The sequence below is a fragment of the Podarcis gaigeae genome (assembly GCF_964106915.1).
Source record: "Podarcis gaigeae genome assembly, chromosome: 11".
NCBI classification, from domain to species: Eukaryota; Metazoa; Chordata; class Lepidosauria; order Squamata; family Lacertidae; genus Podarcis; species Podarcis gaigeae.
In genome coordinates, this window is record NC_139687.1 from 16,405,900 (window position 1) to 16,421,133 (window position 15,234).

The 15,234-nt window shown below is 44.6% G+C and overlaps 1 protein-coding gene across 1 annotated transcript in view; it reads left to right on the forward strand.

Moving 5' to 3' along the window:
- The window catches only part of ALDH7A1 (aldehyde dehydrogenase 7 family member A1), a 31,617-nt gene extending 28,335 nt beyond the window's left edge, over positions 1-3,282 (forward strand). The window contains exon 18 of the mRNA XM_083702387.1: positions 2,183-3,282. Coding sequence (XP_083558513.1) covers positions 2,183-2,237 — 55 coding nt within the window. The 3' untranslated portion in view covers positions 2,238-3,282. The remainder of the gene's footprint in view (positions 1-2,182) is intronic.
- Positions 3,283-15,234: the final 11,952 nt, after the last annotated feature.

A 15,234-nucleotide genomic window follows, 5' to 3' on the forward strand; every position in this document is an offset into this window, starting at 1 on the left:
AGCGGAAAGCCAAATAAACAAAGCAAACCACAATTTAGCCTTAACCGTAAGTCTAAAGATGTAAAGGGGGGAAAGAACGCAAAAACGTAATTTAATTAACCGACTAAAGGTCCAAAATCAAATGTCAACGTTCACCACTGCCTTCCTCCCTGCAGCTATTGTTTTAAAAGTAACAAACAAGGCATGCTAAACGCATGTGCGCATCCTCTAACTTGACCCTAATTTACATGGAATTGGATTCTTATTTTGTGTTGTTTCATTTCTTTTCTTTTTTTTTTAATGTCACGTTCTTGGTTGAAAATAAAAAGTACAAAATCACAAGTGCACAGAGTGAGGTAAGACACGCAAAAAAGGAGAACAAGCAGGAAATAGTCCCCATAGAAAACCAAACAGAAAAAGATACTGTGTAAAACAAAAAAGGGGGGAAATTCTTATTGTAGTTAACCAGGCCTTAATTTCCTAGTGTTATTTCAATTCAGAAACCCCTACGCCTATATGCCAGAGTGTGGCTTGCTGTATGACTTGTTCCATTAGTGTGATAGCACAGCACTAGAGGGAGCTATTATGTATAGCTTAATGTATATGCATAACTGAATTAATTATATCTGCATTATTCATGTCAGGAGTAAGTCCAACTTGTTTATTTCCACCTTATGTGTGTCCACGTATCCTTGTTATCCTGGCAACCTATGAGTAGAGATGTGTAATGGCAGGAACTTTTCTGGCAGAGACTCTGTCAGTGCTTTCCCCCCCAAACTCTGACATTAGTTTGAAGTTGCTTCAGGTTAATCCACGTTCTCCTTATCTCTGTGAGAGCGTTTTTAGATCTACTTGGCTGCTGTGGAGAACAGGATTGTGGGCAAACAAACAAACAAACAATACAGTAGTTGGTTTTTGAACAGCCTAGTTCTTGAACATTTTGGCTGCCGAATAATCAAAACCTGGAAGTGACTGTTCTGGTTTGCGAACGTCCTTTTGGAATCCGAACGTCCCATAGGTTTCTGCGGCTTCTGATTGGCTGCAGGAGCTTCCTGCAGCCAATCAGAAGCCAAATTTTGGTTTTCAAATGCTCCGGAAGTCGAACAGACTTCCAGAACGGATTCCATTCGACTTCCAAGGTACAACTGTAATAATAAAAATAAATTGTTGTTGTTATTAACAGCAGAGCAGCAACCTGCATCCCATTCAGTGATGCTAATTCAGGGATGGGGAACTTGTGGCTTTCCAAATGTTGGGCCTCCCAATTCCCATCAGTCCCAGCCAGCATGACCTGTGGTCAGGGTTGATGGGAATTGTAGTTCAACAAGATCTGGAGCACTGCAGCTTCTCCGTCACTATGCCAGACAGATCCAGAGTGGTGTGCAAGATAATCCTGAAGCCATATGATATGCTGAATGAAAATGCAAATACAATAAATGGTTTCTAAAAGCAATAATGGAACACAGAATTGCAAAAGATGTTCGATGTTAAAAATGGCAGCAGAAAAACTAATGTTATACATCATCATCATTATTATTAGTTTCATTTCTGAATCACTTTATGCGAAGCATCCTGAAGTGATTTACAATATTAAAATGTATTTAAAAGCAGTTAAAACAATTAATTATGCAAAAATAATTTTAAAGAGCAGCTATAAATATTAAAAGTCCAATGTCTTCAATTTCTTTTTTTTACAATTTTTAAATTAAATTTTCTACTAAACCATTCAGTATTCCATTAATACATCCATCAAGACTTATCTACACTGTTGAATTTATCTTAATGCTGCCAGCGTTTTCACATGTACACAATTTCCCCCCATATATTCAATAAACATTTTCCAATCTTCTTTAAACATATGTTCTTCTTGTTCTCTTATTCTATATGTTAGATCTGCAAGCTGTGCATATTCCATCAGTTTAAGTTGCCATTCTTCTTTGGTTGGGTCCTCACTTGTTTTCCATTTTGGAGCTAACAAAACACGGGTTGCAGTAGCGGCCTATATAAATAACCTTCAATTTCGATCAAATTGTTTGATCCAGTAGGGTTCTTTGTTGACTTTTCCTTTGCTCCTATAACCTGCATATTTTACCTAATGGCTGGGGCAACCCAGTTGGATGGTTGTGGTACAAATAATAAAGTAAGAATAAGAATAATATTTTATTTTCTGTGACCAAATCTACTTTATCTGTTTATCTTTCAGCACCATCAATTACAGCAAAGATTTGCCTTTGGCTCAAGGAATCAAGTTCCAATAGCATCCTTGCAAATGTGCTTCCCTGGCTGAACTTTGCGTTGAAGAATTTGAAATGTGTGACGGAACTCCCTGAAATCACGTGCCGTTGAGGAGACTTGACTGCTGCAGTGTCCCTGGAGACATACTGAGGGTCCCTCATGGCCACTGGCCCCAAATCCCTTTGCCGCAAAAGCCGTATCAAAAAGGACTGCATTTTACGGAACCCAAGTACTCAAAAGGGTCTGGAGAGGAGGGAGGCTGAAAAAAGCTGTCTTTGTGCTGCAGTGTGAGGATGGCGGGAACATTCTCCCACATCTGATCTCTCGGTGCATCACAACACAAATTACAGGCATACCTTGTTTCATTGCGCTTCAATTCATGGCCCTTTGCACATATTTTTCCTGGCCACTTCCAGGGTAAGGAAGCCCCACACCCCAAATGCCGCCCCACTTTGGGCCGCGGAAGTGGAGCTGAAGCTGTTTTCCCCCTCTCCTGCCCCCGCAGCCAGGCGAGCCGGCTTAATAGACTATAGTACGGTGCAAACATAACTTTTATACACACTGGGAAACCCCTCAAAATTGTGTGACTTGCTTTATATTGCAAATTCGGCTCGCCGCAATATCTCCGAGGTATGCCTGTATATCATGCACTCCGTAATCGTCTGCCTTCAAACCGCCTTGCCATTGCTCCTACTGCTCAGCTCCCAATCTTACACAGACAACTGGAAACAGATTCTGGGGGGTGATTTTTGCGTCCACCTCCCCCCCACCCTGGGCGCAATTTTGTCGACCCCCAGGTATGTCCCCGAGAGTTCCTTTCCAGAAATCCCAGTTAGGCAGAATATTTGCACACATTCTAATCATGGATCCTGGACTCTGGCGCTGTACTTGAGTCCCAGCGAAGCGCCTGTATCACTTTGAATTTTAGATCATGACCTACAAAATTCTACAATGCCGCCTGTGCCTGTTGCATTGGTCACACACAACGAAACTGTGCCAAAGTGTATTGGAAAGGATTCCTATGTAGCCAGTTGCAATGCAAAAATAAAACTTCTACGTCTCTTGCTATCCTGATCGACCTGCTTATTTATTTACTTGGGATCTCCAGTGTGCTGAAAAGTAATAATAATAAAAAAAATATTCTGTGATTAGGCAGAGTATTTGTGCTCACAGTGTGCTGCTTGCGGTGAGATGAAATTCCTTCCTTTTTCTTAAAAAAAACACCTATAAAACAATGGCTATTGAAGGCCTGTGATATTTCTATGCAGTGCTATTTTTCTAGAAAAAGGTGCTGGAACTCACCATCAACAGAGAGGGACCAGAATTGAGTTAAAGTGAGTTCTATGTAAAAGTGTCTTCTTTGGCGATCACTTGTAGCCGAGTAAGATTGTCTTCCATGAACACGGTCTGAACAGTGAGTCCATAAGTGACCGTGGAGGTCAGTTCTGGATCCACACGTCCTTCCACAGTGGGGACATAGGTTTCCAGATGGGAGTTGATTACAGTGAGGGTTTGCCAAGTGTCCCTCTTAGCACGTTTCTCCCTTTCGTCCTGAGTTCGAATGTCTTCAAAGCTCATGACACACCTTTGGTCAAGGCTGTTCTCCAATTGGAGCACTCACAGGCCAGTGTTTCCCAGTTGTCGGTGTTTATACTACATTTTGTACAAAGCATAAGACCAGCAAACTTTTTCAGCAGGGGGCCGGTCCACTGTCCCTCAGACCTTGTGGGGGGCCGGACTATATTGGGGGGGGGGGATGAACGAATTCCTATGCCCCACAAATAACCCCGAGATGCATTTTAAATAAAAGCACACATTCTACTCATGTAAAAACACCAGGCAGGCCCCACAAATAACCCAGAGATGCATCTTAAATAAAAGGACACATTCTACTCATGTAAAAACACACTGATTCCCGGATCCAGCCCCTGGGCCTTAGTTTGCCTACCTGTGCATAAGACTAATGGCTGTTCACAGCAGTAGTAACTTCTTTCCTGTTTTTAATACCCCAGAGGGAAATAAATTCTTGGGTAACATAAACTAAAGATACATTTGGAGGTAGAAATTATTATTGAACATGCGGTTGGGGGCAGGGCAGAGGAAGGAGTTGCTTTGCCCCCTCCCACATGTTTAATCGGGTTTTTTAAAAAAATCAGATCGGGTGGTGAGAGGGGCAAGGATGTGTTGGGTCCAATCCTGCTGCTTCCTCAACACATTCCCAGCACAGACCCTGCAGAAGCTGCCTGTTTCTTTCCCTGCTCCCTGTCCACCCTGGGTCTCTCCAGGTAAGGTAAAGGTAAAGGTAAAGGTACCCCTGCCCGTACGGGCCAGTCTTGACAGACTCTGGGGTTGTGCGCCCATCTCACTCAAGAGGCCAGGGGCCAGCGCTGTCCGCAGACACTTCCGGGTCACGTGGCCAGCGTGACATCGCTGCTCTGGCGAGCCAGAACCGCACACGGAAACGCCGTTTACCTTCCCGCTGGTAAGCGGTCCCTATTTATCTACTTGCACCCGGAGGTGCTTTCGAACTGCTAGGTTGGCAGGCGCTGGGACCGAGCAGCGGGAGCGCACCCCACCGCGGGGATTCGAACCGCCGACCTTTCGATCGGCAAGTCCTAGGCGCTGAGGCTTTAACCCACAGCGCCACCTGCGTCCCTGTCTCTCCAGGTAGGCTTCCTCAACCCAATCCGGGCCAAGCCTGGACTGAACCCAATTGAGGGATATGGGCTTCAATCAGATCGGACACAAAGCTCTAGGAAGTGGCAGTCTTGCATACCCTCCGAGTGTCCTTCTTTTTCAGGGATGGTCCTGGATTCACAGAAGCTGTTCCAGTTTCTTATTTGACCGCAGAATGTCTCGCTTTTCCTTGTTAAGTCGTTTAGTCGTGTCTGACTCTTCGTGACCCCATGGATCAGAGCACGCCAGGCACTCCTGTCTTCTGTCTCCCACAGTTTGGTCAAACTGATGCTGGTAGCTTCGACAACACTGTCCAACCATCCCGTCCTCTGTCGTCCCCTTCTCCTTGTGCCCTCCATCTTTCCCAACACCATTGTCTTTTCCAGGGAGTCTTCTCTCTCATGAGGTGCCTCAGCTTCAGGATCTGTCCTTCCAGTGAGCACACAGGGCTGATTCCCTTAAGAATGGAGAGGTTTGATCTTCTTGCAGTCCATGGGACTCTCAAGAGTCTCCTCCAGCACCATAATTCAAAAACATCAATTCTTTGGCGACCAGCCTTCTTTATGGTCCAGCTCTCACTTCCATACATCACTGCTGGGAAAACCATAGTTTTAACTATACAAACCTTTGTCGGCAAGGTGATGTCTCTGCTTTTTAAGAGGCTGTCTAGGTTTGTCATTGCTTTTTTCCCAAAAAGCAGGCGTCTTTTAATTTCGTGACTGCTGTCACCATCTGCAGTGATCATGGAGCCTAAGAAAGTAAAATCTCTCACTGCCTCCATTTCTTCCCCTTCTATTTGCCAGGAGGTGATGGGCCCAGTGGCCATGATCTTAGTTTTTTGCCCCTATTTTCATCAGAGAATGGTTGGAGGGTATGGTAGGGTGTTCCTATTTTCATCGGAGAAATGTTGGAGGGTATGGAGCTATGCAACCATGTGGACGTTTTTAAATGCTTAATGGCATTTTTATATATATATTGGAAGCTGCCCAGAGCGACTGGGGCAACCCAGTCGGATGGACAGGTTAAAAACAATAAAATGATGATGATGGAATATGATGTTCCTATTTTCATCCGAGAAATGTTTGAGGGTATGGTCTTATTTGCAGAAAGTTTGGTTACCAGGCCTTTGGGAGGGGAGGTTATTTCTGCATGCAGAGGAAGGAGGTGTATTGCGTCTAAAAAGCATTGCTGAAGAAATGCTCCAAGCTCAACATGCATCCAAAACTGCAGTTTGCTTGTCTTTGGCCTTCTGGTTCTCACTATTGCAGCTTTATCTAAGCTTGAATGAATGCCTAGCAACTAGGTGAAGTCCCAGGACCTCTTTGTCACCATCAGTTTTTACAGTTCCTGTGGGCAATTCTGAACATCTTACGGTATCTGTAATTCTGATTAGGGATAGCTGATCCTTCTGACAGAAGGATGGTACAGTTGTACCTCGAGTTAAGTACTTAATTCGTTCTGGAGGTCTGTTCTTAATCTGAAACTGTTCTTAACCTGAAGCACCACTTTAGCTAATGGGGCCTCTTGCTGCTGCCACGCTGCCGGAGCACAATTTCTCTTCTCATCCTGAAGCAAAGTTCTTAACCTGAAGCACTATTTCTGGGTTAGCGGACTCTGTAACCTGAAGCGTATGTAACCTGAAGCATATGTAACCCGAGGTACCACTGTATTTTTGCAGCTAAAAAGGTAAAGGGACCCCTGACCATTAGGTCCAGTCGTGACCGACTCTGGGGTTGCGGCGCTCATCTCGCTTTATTGGTCGAGGGAGCTGGCGTACAGCTTCTGGGTCATGTGGCCAGCAGAAATAAGCCACTTCTGGCGAACCAGAGCAGCGCACAGAAACGCCGTTTACCTTCCCGCCGGAGCGGTACCTATTTATCTACTTGCACTTTTACGTGCTTTCAAACTGCTAGGTTGGCAGGCGCTGGGACCGAGCAACGGGAGCTCACCCTGTCGCGGAGATTCAAACCGCCAACCTTCTGATCGGCAAGTCCTAGGCACTGTGGTTTAACCCACAGCACCACCCGCGTCCCTATGTGTTTTTTTGCAGCTACATGTAAGCAAATTAGGCAGATGTGTGCGGGGGGATGTTTTGATTCTCAAAATTCTTTGGGATGGCTTCTTAGCACTACAACTCCCATCATCCATTTGACGGTTTGCCATCCTGGCTGGGACCAATGGGAGTCGTCATCCGAAAAATCTGGAGGGCACTAGGATAGGACAGGCAAATTCTACCTCTTGGCTTTACAGTGTCCTCAGGGAAGAACAGCACTTTGGTTTGCTAGATAGCTTTTGCAGCCATTCCAGTGGGAAGAGCCCTTTCAAATGTGGCCTTCAGCAAATATTCTTGGCATGGATTCCAACTTTGCAGATAAGCTTTTTTAGAAGAGCAGTATTTATGAGGCGCTAATGAAACAAAGACAAGTTTAGAGATACTGTAAACAAGTTGATGATCCTTAATTTCTGGTTTAATTATCAGAGGCTATTGAGTAGATTATAAACTGCAGTTGCTGCTAGTTGATCATTGTTCCCCGAGGAGCATTGTTTGAGTAGTTGTAAAATATGTCCTAGAGCTGCGACCATATTATTCGTTGCAAGGAGCTGGTTTCTACTTCGTGCAGCTGCTGTTTGCGTCTTTCTGCTGTTGCTCAATTGCCATTGAGCACATAACAGCAGTGAATCCAGAGTGTTGAATTCCACGGACGATCAATAATTCACCGGCCAGCACTGTATTTGCTTTCTGACAGGATGACCTTGAAGGAAATATTCTCTTCCCCTGGCATCTTTTAGAGGTTTGTCAACAAAACAGACACTCCACGGTATGCAACACAGTGCAAGAGGTGGTTTTGCACCCAGGAAAACTCTTGCAAGAGATTGCTTACCAGCTCAGTTACCTGCTAACACAGGCTTCCTCAACCTCAGCCCTCCAGATGTTTTTGGCCTACAACTCCCATGGTCCCTAGCTAGCAGGACCAGTGGTCAGGGATGATGGGAATTGTAGTCTCAAAAACATCTGGAGGGCCGAGGTTGAGGAAGCCTATGCCAACATTTTGTACATGCTAATGCCATGATTTATAGCACTGGGGAACATTTTTTTTTTTCATTTTCTGTTGCATGAGATTTTTCAACTGTTCTTATATGTTCTTTCAATGCTGATTTCAAATCTAAAATATGCAAATATGACATATCGGCAAAAGTCAGAAATTGAAAGATAACTATAGCATGTACATGAAAATCGATTTCAGATTTGAAATCAGCATTGAAAGTACATATAAGAACAGTTGAAAAATCTCATGCAAAAGAAAATGGGGGAAAAAATTGTTCCCCAGTATACTGTGTCTCCCAAGGGAATACATTTCTTTGCATACCTCCAACTGTACATGGATATACACGTCATTTTAAATGCTATACATGTCATGTTCAGTGCTATATGTCACGTTTATACTCATATTGTACTACTTTGGCTATGTGTTAAAAAAAATATTGAATTCTTGCATTGTGAAAAACAAAGATTATGGTGAAAAGCGAAAAACATGAATCTATCCAAATAGTGTTCATGCACCATGTCATGTTATCAATGTGGTCTAGGGATGGGACAAATCTGTCTTCTCTCCTAATTTTTCCACCTTTAACATTCAGTTTACCGCATTTTCGCATCCGTTTCTGAGTTTTAAAAAAATCCAAACACCACAAAATTTGTCAACAATTTAGTGTGCATTTCTCCTAATATACACATTTTGCAAGCATTTATTCCTAATAATGTTTTCCTCCCCTCTATTATTTCCATTGAGACACACATTCACACACACACACACACTTTCCCCTAACACAGAAACCTCTTTAGTTCCCATTTTTGGTTGGAGAACTGCTTTGCAAAATTCAGAGACACTCACGTTTTGGAGGAAAGCTCCATTTTGCTTTGCACGTTTCAGAAAGTGTGAATTTAATTCCATTAAAATGCAAACCACACTGACTTTCTCCCCCATCCCTAGTGTAGTCAGTAGGAGGCTGGTCCTCCAACACTGTTACAGACCAACAAGTCCTGCTTTCTTCCTCCATGAAATTATAATTGTGCTAAGGATAGTTCCTCTCATTTCCCCATAATATATATATATATTTATATTCCAGGTAGGCTGCAAATTATTCCCCTCCCCCCAATATTGCTGCCATATCCTTATTTGTGAACACTGAACGAAGCTATTGTTTTCATTTCCCTCTGATGCAGAGAGCCCAGGACTAATTATTATTAATTAATTATTATTAATTATTTACAATCCTTTCTACAGGTAGCAGCCATGTGCTTCAGTTTTAACCAAATCATTGGGCTGAATATATTTGTGGCTTGGAAGTCAATTTACATTGTCTCGATGCTGCAGCTGGTATGAAATTGCTGATCTAGAATGCACCGGCAAATTTAATTCTATTTAATTTGGGCTTAGTTGGTGCCATGGGTATCTTTCATACGGTGGATGTTAAGTTAGCATTGCTAGAAAGGCAGCATTATAGCCAAGACTGGTTCCTGAGGTTATGAATAGGCCACTTATCTGAGCCTGTATCTTATATTTGTGGGTTTGGCAAGTGTCACCACTTACATTTTCGGAGTGAGCATGTGCATTTGAAAGAAAGGAAGAATATAACTTGCTAAATAACTGTCTTCTCCATTAAAATACGACATATCCTCTAGCGAAAATAGGGACATCCTATTCCATACCCTGGGACTCAGGTGGCGCTGTGGTCTAAACCACTGAGCCTCTTGGGCTTGCTGATCAGAAGGTTGGGGGTTCAAATCCCCGCAACGGGGTGAGCTCCCATTGCTCGGTCCCAGCTCCTGCCAACCTAGCAGTTCAAAAGCACGTCAAAGTGCAAGTAGAAAAATAGGTACCACTCTGGCAGGAAGGTAAATGGTGTTTCTGTGCACTGCTCTGGTTTGCCAGAAGCGGCTTAGGCATGCTGGCCACATGACCCGGAAAAACTGCGGTCAAACGTCGGATCCCTTTGCCTGTAAAGCGAGATGAGCGCCGCAACCCCAGAGTCGTCCGCGACTGGACTTAACTGTCAGGGGTCCTTTAGCTTTATGCTTTATTCCATACCCTTCAACATTTCTCCAAAGAAAAGAGAGATGTCCACTCCAACATGTTTCTGATGAAAATAGGGACGTCCCAAGGAAAAATGGGACATTCCAGGATCAAATCAGAAACCGGGACGGCTTCTGTAAATCCAGGGCCGTCCCTGGAAAATAGGGACACTTGGAGGGTCTGCAATAAATTTGTTACTCCTTAAGGTGCTATGAGAATCTCCCTCCTCCGCCTTCAAAATACATCTATCTAACACATCTATCACTCTAGAATAAAATAGGCAGTAGCTGCAACAATATTGTGCTGTTCCCCATTCATTCCTTTGCACAAGGTGTTAGCGGACAGCTCCCAGGTCATTCCACTAACGTTTGAATGAGGATAGAATTTTTTTTGGGGGGGTTAATATCCATAGATTAGATGAAAAATCAAGCTTAGAGGATGAGGATACAGCCGTCCTGCAATGTGCTAATAGTTTCTTCTGTTATTCTTTTGTAGCCTTTAGGTGTCACTGTTGGTCAGTGGGAAACATATACTTGATCCGTAGGAGGAGGCATGTTAGTTTTCTCAGTTCTCTCTTTTTCTTCTCATGAGGTCACAATGGATCAGCCTCTGCATTCATTAAGGCAGATGTGTGAAATGCAAGCCTCTACTTTTATGAGCTCTTGTACGTTCCAGCACAGCTGGGGACATTGGTTTGTGTTTTTTTTTAGTTGATAATTACATCTACTTCAGTCAGCTTAAGTCTCAGTTGATTAATATCATTCTGCACATACCCGCAGCTCCAACAAGTAAAATGAAAATAGCTTTTTTAGGTTTAACTGCAATCTAGCAGCCGTTTTCCGCCATGAACCGCACACCATATTGTTTTGGCAAATATACACAGGTGTGTTTGCTTACTCCCATGTAACAGGCAATCTGCCAGATTGTGCTGGTGCTAATGTTATTGCTGTTTGTTCAGCAAAAGTCACCAGGCCTGTCTCGGTTCTGTTTCTGAGTTCTTTTAGAACACCAATTAATCCGACACCTTTCTTTTTTCTTTTTTTTAAAAGCCAGACACGTTTGCTTGACTGAGGTTAGAAAAAACGAACAAATACATTGAGTTTGGTGACAATGCAAGCTGTGCCCCGAGGGCTTTGCTTCCTTGCAATACTTTGCCTAGTTTCCTGCTTAGAAACTAATGACTGGCTTGGTGAACTGGGCAAGCATGTATTGTGCCTGCCTTTGCTATTGAAGAATTGATACGTTTTTGCAACATGTTGCTTTTCCGTACTGCTGGGACAAATGATCAAACCACTCTGGCAGTCTCTGTGGAGCTACTGGCAGCGAGTAGGAATATTGGAGAATTCCGATGGAAATGGGAGCGGACTTTGTGTACTAAGTCCAGAATGGAAACCAACCCAGTGAATACAATTGGTATTTGCTGTTTTCAGCCTGCAAACAGTGTGTAATTGATGACTCCCCACTACCCCATTTGCATGGCATGGTCTAAACCACTGAGCCTCTTGGAAGGTCAGCGGTTCTAATCCGTGCAACGGGGTGAGCTACCGTTGCTGTCCCTGCTCCTGCCAACCTAGCAGTTCGAAAGCACACCAGTGCAAGTAGATCTAAAGGTACCGCTGCAGCAGGAAGGTAAAGGGTGTTTCTGTGTGCTCTGGCTTCCATCATGGTGTCCCGTTGTGCCAGAAGAGGTTTAGTCATGCTGGCCATATGACCCGGAAAGCTGTCTGTGGACAAACGCTGGCTCCCTCGGCCTGAAAGCCGAGCGCTGCCACTTCATAGTTGCCTTTGACTGGACTTAACCAGTCCAGGGGTCCTTCACCTTTGCCTACCTTTGCATCAAAATAAATGTTGGGGAATAATGTAACATCTATGTAAAATTCCCCCACCGTGGGCAGCGAGACAAACGGCATAGTTTTTGTTAGAAGCTGAATTGCAGCACAAGAGAGACAGCGCTGCATGCAATGAACATTGGTGAGAATGGAAATTGGTGCCTTCTTACATCCCTGGTGGAGAACATCTCATGGTTGGGGTGCAGGGGGAAAGTTTTGTTGTTCAATGTGTGTCTGCAAGTTAGGTCCAAGTGTGACGTGGAGCTAGTGGGTTATACAAGGGGTGCAGGGGTCATGTTTTTGTTTGCCCACTTGCCCTGGGCAAGAATACTCACTTGAATCAGTTTGATGAGGTTTCCTTCTCTGCTGTAATTTAAATGTCACTCTGGTCCATCCATGTATTGTGCTCTGCCTCTTTTTATTACCTGTTCTGGTTGCAGATGAATCTTAAAACATTGCGGCATAAACCAAAGACTGCCACTTCTTATTAATCAGCTCTCCAAGGAAGAGAGGCGAGAGATGTCTCCTTTACCACTGTAACTAGCTCTAAAACCCACAGCATGGTAGAGCAATATGGAAAAAGCAGCAAGGACAGACCTCTCCGCACGCTAGTTTTCGGCTTGCAGTGTGCATTCCGCATTCGAACTTCCTGAAATGGTGGACCAAAAGCAAATTGAAGGATTACTCAAGGATTTACTGACTGTATTTGTACAGGAGTGGCAGCTAGCGAGAATTCTGTATATGAACGAGCCAAACGCCCTCCTTAGGCTTGCTGAGGCAAATCGAAGCTTTCAGACTGCTTTGCAAACATAAAGGTAACTCTTGATTAAAAGCTCACATCTTTACAGCAAGAAACAGCATCAAATAGAAAGGGAGAAAGTATAAGGTACAGATATAAAGTGGTTTATCCGTTGTCAGCTCAATCCTATGCCTTTATAGCAAGAAACAGTATCAAATAGAGAGAGAGAAAGTATAAGGTACAAATATTAAGTGGCTTATCCGTTGTCAGCACAATCCTATGCCTGAAAGCAGAAATCCCATAGAATTGCTGCCTGCACCTCAGTTGCACAGATTCAAAGTCCTAGACTTTAATAAATATAACAACCATATTTATGGCACTCAGCTGATAAATATAGGGGAACATAAGTAGCCAGAAAGAGGAAATGTAAAACATTATTGAAGGACTTAATTTCCCTAAATAATTACAGTCGTACCTTGGTTGTCGAATGCCTTGCGACTCGAACGTTTTGGCTCCCGAATGCCACAAACCTGTGAGAGTTCCGGTTTGTGAACGTTCTTTGGAACCCAAACATCCGACGCAGCTTCCAATTGGCTGCAGAAGCCACGCCTTGGTTTCCGAACGTTTTGGAAGTCGAATGGACTTCCAGAACGGATTCCGTTCAGCTTCCGAGGTATGACTGTACTAGGTAAGGTGAAGGTAAAGGGACCCCTGACCATTAGGTCCAGTCGTGACCAACTCTGGGGTTGTGGCGCTCATCTCACTTTACTGGTCGAGGGAGTTGGCGTACAGCTTCCGGGTCATGTAGCCAGCAGGACTAAGCCGCTTCTGGCAAACCAGAGCAGCACACAGAAACGCCGTTTACCTTCCCGCCAGAGCAGTACCTATTTATCTACTTGCACTGAACTGCTAGGTTGGCAGGAGCTGGGACCGAGCAACGGGAGCTCACCCCGTTGCGGGGATTCGAACCGCCGACCTTCTGATTGGCAAGTCCTAGGCTCTGTGGTTTAACCCACAGCGCCACCCACGTCCCACTGTACTAGGCAAAACCCCTCAAATAGAGCCTTCCCAGGATGATGTTACTTCTGTGTCAAGACATATTTAAATATCTGCTCATTTTATGTCACTTTTGCCTCAGTGGTTGTATAATATATTTTTATGACATATTATCTCAAGACAGCAGTGTTTGAAGGCAACGTTCAAAGTTTCCAAGCAGACTGATTTCAGCCGGTCCGAAGCGGTACATCTGTTTTTATGCCTTTCATATATGTAGCTAGGTAAGTGCATAAGGAAAAGTCCTGCTGAATCAGGCGAATGGCTCATCTTGTCCAGCATCATGGTCTCACAGTGGCCAAGCAGACGCCTCTTTTGATAAACCCATAAGCAGGATCCGATCCCCCACACACTTCCTTTTCTCGTGGCTTCCAGAAACTGGCATTCAGAAGCATCAAAGGGATGGACACCAAAAGTGTCTTTGTCTTTGCTGACTTTTGACCATGAAAGGGTCAAGTTGACAAGGGTTTTATTGTGTTGTTATGGGGACACGGGTGGCGCTGTGGGTTAAACCACAGTGCCTAGGACTTGCTGGTCGGTGGTTCGAATCCCCGAGACGGGGTGAGCTCCCGTTGCTCGGTCCCTGCTCCTGCCAACCTAGCAGTTCGAAAGCACCTCAAAGTGCAAGTAGATAAATAGGTACCGCTCCGGCAGGAAGGTAAACGGCGTTTCCGTGCGCTGCTCTGGTTCGCCAGAAGTGGCTTTGTCATGCTGGCCACATGACCCGGAAGCTGTACGCCAGCTCCCTCGGCCAATAAAGCGAGATGAGCGCCGCAACCCCAGAGTCGGTCAAGACTGGACCTAATGGTCAGGGGTCCCTTTACCTTTACCTTTACTTATGCATTCTAGTATCAACGAGTAATAAACACGAACAATCGACCAGAGTGCAAACTGTTCCCTTCTCTATATTTTCCCTTACCTTTCCTGCCCTGACCTGGCCACAGTGATCCATGCAACGGTCACCTCCAGGCTTGACTACTGTAAATCGCTCTATGTGGAACTGCCCTTGAAACTGTCCCAGAAACTCCAGCGGGTGCAGAATGCTGCAGCGAGGCTCCTTACAGGGTCTCTGCCATGGGAGCATATTCACTCAGTGCTTTACCAGTTGCACTGGCTCCATGTGGTCAGGTTTAAGGTGCTGTTTTTGACCTTTAAAGCCCTTTGTGGCTTAGGGCCCTCGTATTTACGGGACCGTCTCTCCTGGTATGCCCTGCAGAGGACCTTAAGGTCCATGAATAATCATAGTTTAGAGGTCCCGGGCCCTAAGGAAGTCAGATTATCCTCCACCAGGGCCAGGGCCTTCTCAGTGATGGCTCCGATCTGGTGGAATGCTCTGTCCCATGAGACCAGGGCCCTGCAGGATTTAACTTCCTTCCTCAGGGCCTGTAAGACAGAGCTCTTCCACCTCGCTTTCAATTTGAACTTAGCCTGATCTTTTATTCCCCTTCCTTCCCTCTCCCTCCCCTTTTTATGAAGATTACCCGCTCTGGGATCCCAGCTAATTCTCCCCTGGTCTCCTTGCTGGTCCAAATAGGACTAATTTAGCCAGCTGGCCCTGGTGATCATCTAATGTTTATTGGATGGATTTTCTCCCTAGATTGATTTTTGAATTCTGAATTTACTGTTATTCACGTCTTATACTGTATTT